The sequence below is a fragment of the Catharus ustulatus genome, chromosome 18 (genome assembly GCF_009819885.2).
Source record: "Catharus ustulatus isolate bCatUst1 chromosome 18, bCatUst1.pri.v2, whole genome shotgun sequence".
NCBI classification, from domain to species: Eukaryota; Metazoa; Chordata; class Aves; order Passeriformes; family Turdidae; genus Catharus; species Catharus ustulatus.
In genome coordinates, this window is record NC_046238.1 from 14,333,048 (window position 1) to 14,336,213 (window position 3,166).

The window sequence follows — 3,166 nt, forward strand, 5'->3', positions numbered from 1 at the left end:
TTCTGCCCCCAGTGCCCAAGCGCAGGGTTTGGGTTTATAGTTTGGATGCTGCCATGTCATTGGAACAAGTCAATAACATTTCCCCCTGCTGCTGTCTAATTTTGTCCTCCTGGTGCCTTGCAGATCTCCCCAGCCCCAGCAGGAGAAAGAGGCACCAGCCCAGCCCAGCAGCTCAGAGCCAGGGAGCTCCAGGGAGAACCAGAGTTCTGCAGCCTCTGACAGCTCCAGTGAGAGCAGCTCCAGCTCCAGTGAGAGCAGCTCCAGCGACAGTGAGAGCAGCTCCAACTCCAGTGAGAGCAGCTCCAGCTCCAGTGAGAGCAGCTCCAGTGAGAGCAGCTCCAGTGAGAGCAGTTCCAGCTCCAGTGAGAGCAGTTCCAGCTCCAGTGAGAGCAGCTCCAACTCCAGTGAGAGCAGCTCCAGCGACAGTGATGAGAACCTTCCAAAGGTGAGAGCAGAGACCATGGAGAGGCTCCCACAGCCCCTGCCCACTGCAGGCTGGTGCCTCAGGAAGGAAGCAGATGTTGTACTTCTCCTCTGTTACCAAATTCTGCCTGATTGATAAGACCTCTCTCACTCCAGTGAAGTCTTAGCTGTTTGCCACAGGCTGGTTTATGGTTTTTTATTCAGCAGATATCCATCCATGGTGCTCAAGGAGCAAGTTAGTGCACATGGCCTGTTATTTTAGTCAGTTTTTCACAGGCCAAAGCCCAGGATTTATGAGCTCTGGGCAAGAGTCCCTGGGCTCTGGTGAGCTGTGCTAGAACAGAAACAGCCCAAAAAGGCCTCAGCCTTGAATCCTTCTTTTCTCTCTTCGTTGGCAGCCTGAACCACCAGCTAATAGAAAGTGGCACCTTGATGTCCTGATGGCCGAGGCAAAGCGAAGAGCAGCTCCAAGAGAGGGTGCCAGGGAAATTGCCTGTGGGAATGGGCCTGAGCAGGGGGACAAGCAGGAGCAGGGCAGCAGCAGCAACTCCTGCCAGAAGAGCAGTGGCCAGGTGGCTCAGGCTCCTCAGCAAGCTCATCTTCAGACTAAGCAGAGCTGCCTGGAGCCTCCTGGGCTCGCTGAGGAGACCTTGCCCAAGGAGTCTGTGGCTACCAAAAGACCTGGAGAGCCCCTGGAGCATGAAAAATCCAAAAGAGCGCGGAAGGAGGAGAGTGAGCCTGGTCCTGTGGAGGTGACAGAGCAGTTATGGAAGGATCAGCTGAATAGAGACCCAAAGCTGGCACTTGAGGAGCCCTCTGAGGACAGAAAGGACAAGGGCTCCCCCCAGGCCAACACCAAAGGCTTTTTGGAGCCTGAGCTGCTGGGAGATGCTCTGGAATGTGATGCCCTCATCCCCAATGGGCACAGGTCTGGGGATTTCCACCAAGAGAAAGTGCCCTCACCTCCTGGGGAGAAGAAATTGTTCTTTCCTCCAAGGAAACTGGACTTGAAGAGAAAAGAAATGGAGAGTCCTGAGGAGTCCCCCAGAAAGAAGAAGGTGAGAGGGGCAGAGGGAGGTGGGTTTGGACAATGACCAAGGTGGTGTTTGAAAAACCCGTGTGGAGATTCCCTTCATAGGTTGTCACTAGAGCCATGATCCTTCTCCTCTAAAGGTTGCTCCAGTGTGTTGTTTTTTGCTGTTTTCAACCAGAATCTGCCAAACTAAGTTGTACTGGTCTGTACTTTATGTGAACTTCCAAGACCTGACTGGTTTTTTTCCCTCTTTTTCCTTCTTCCTGTTAGAGAGAAGACAAGGGGGACACTCCCAGAAAGAGAAAGAAGTGAGAAAAAAAATCCCCCCAAAAATGCCAACCTTCTGCTAAGAAAGACTCCAGGAAGCTGAAGTGAGTGTGCAGTGGTGGGATGTGTAAATCTAAGTCTCCCTTCAGAAGGGTAAGACGAAGAACTGTATCTCCTGTCCAGACACTTGAGAGTGTGCTTCTCATTTTGTGTGCCTTCTGCAACTTCAGGTGCTGCAGATTGGCCCTCACAGTGCAGAAAGCAGCTCTGCAGGTGTGGTGGGAGAGGGTAGGGAGCCTTTCCCTTCTGACATCCTCTGAAAGCTCAGAGGCATTGGGGGTGGTGTTTGGCTGGGGGAAGGGATGTTCCAATTGTGGTAGGAATGGAAAAGCTTTAATTCTGGAGTTCCTTCCTGCCTTTTCCTCAGGGGAAATGAGCACTCTTAGTCATGTGCTGGCTTTTGGGGTGGGAGGAGTAGGAGGTGTTTTTGGGCAGAGGGGGCTCTGGGATGGTGCTGTGCTCTGTGACAAGCTGTCCTCAGCTGTGCCAAGGCAGAGCAGCTGGAGAGCACAGGTGCAGGGAGTGGGGACCAAAGGGAAAGGTGGGTGCTGAAAGGGGAGAGGACTGTCCCATGCACAGCAGAGTTAGCCCCACATCTGAGCCTTCTCACTGTGTTTAACTCCATTTCTTCCTCTTCTGATGCTGCAATGCATGAGCTGGAATTCACTGCCTGGTATATTCTTGGAAACTTTGAGAAGCTGACTAAAAATGGTGGAAATGAGCAGTGGTGAAAGAAGGTTGAGAGCTATTTGGTGCTGCTTCTTGCTGCCAGAGTTCCCTGGTCATCCTGATTTCAGATGATCAGAAATCTGCCAGGCTGCTGTGTTATTGAATGTTGAAGTCTCTGCCAATTCAAAGTCCCTCTCACTTGAAGCCTCTCAGCTTTGGAAGTGTTGTCTAGTTGAGACACTGACAAGCACTGGTACAGGATGTAGCCAAGTTTTTAAGAACATTATATGTGCATCATATTAATGAAATTCCTTCTCTTGTCCAGAGCATCAGAAGCTTCATTCCAAACTGAGAGGAGGAATGTGGTGCTGCCACCACTGCTGGACATGACTGCTGCACAACGTGCACCAAACTGGACACGACGACCTGAAAGGGACCCAGAACCGAGACTGACAACCTGGACCTGGCTGCCATGGACAGCCCTGCCAGGAGCCAGAACCTGCCTGCCATGGACAGCCCTGCCAGGAACCAGAACGTACCTGCCATGGACAGCCCTGCCAGGAACCAGAACCTGCCTGCCATGGACAGCCCTGCCAGGAACCAGAACGTGCCTGCCATGGACAGCCCTGCCAGGAACCAGAACCTGCCTGCCATGGACAGCCCTGCCAGGAACCAGAACCTGCCTGCCATGGACAGCCCTGCCAGGATCCTTTG

The 3,166-nt window shown here is 52.7% G+C and overlaps 1 protein-coding gene across 1 annotated transcript; it reads left to right on the forward strand.

The window, feature by feature from the left end:
* The first annotated feature begins 373 nt into the window (after positions 1-373).
* LOC117004943 (translation initiation factor IF-2-like) lies at positions 374-2,958 on the forward strand. The gene is made up of 4 exons (XM_033076132.1): positions 374-445; positions 822-1,481; positions 1,727-1,827; positions 2,778-2,958. The coding sequence occupies exons 2-3, from the start codon at positions 864-866 to the stop codon at positions 1,766-1,768; spliced, it is 660 nt and encodes a 219-aa protein (XP_032932023.1). The 5' UTR covers positions 374-445; positions 822-863; the 3' UTR covers positions 1,769-1,827; positions 2,778-2,958.
* The last annotated feature ends 208 nt before the right edge of the window (positions 2,959-3,166 follow it).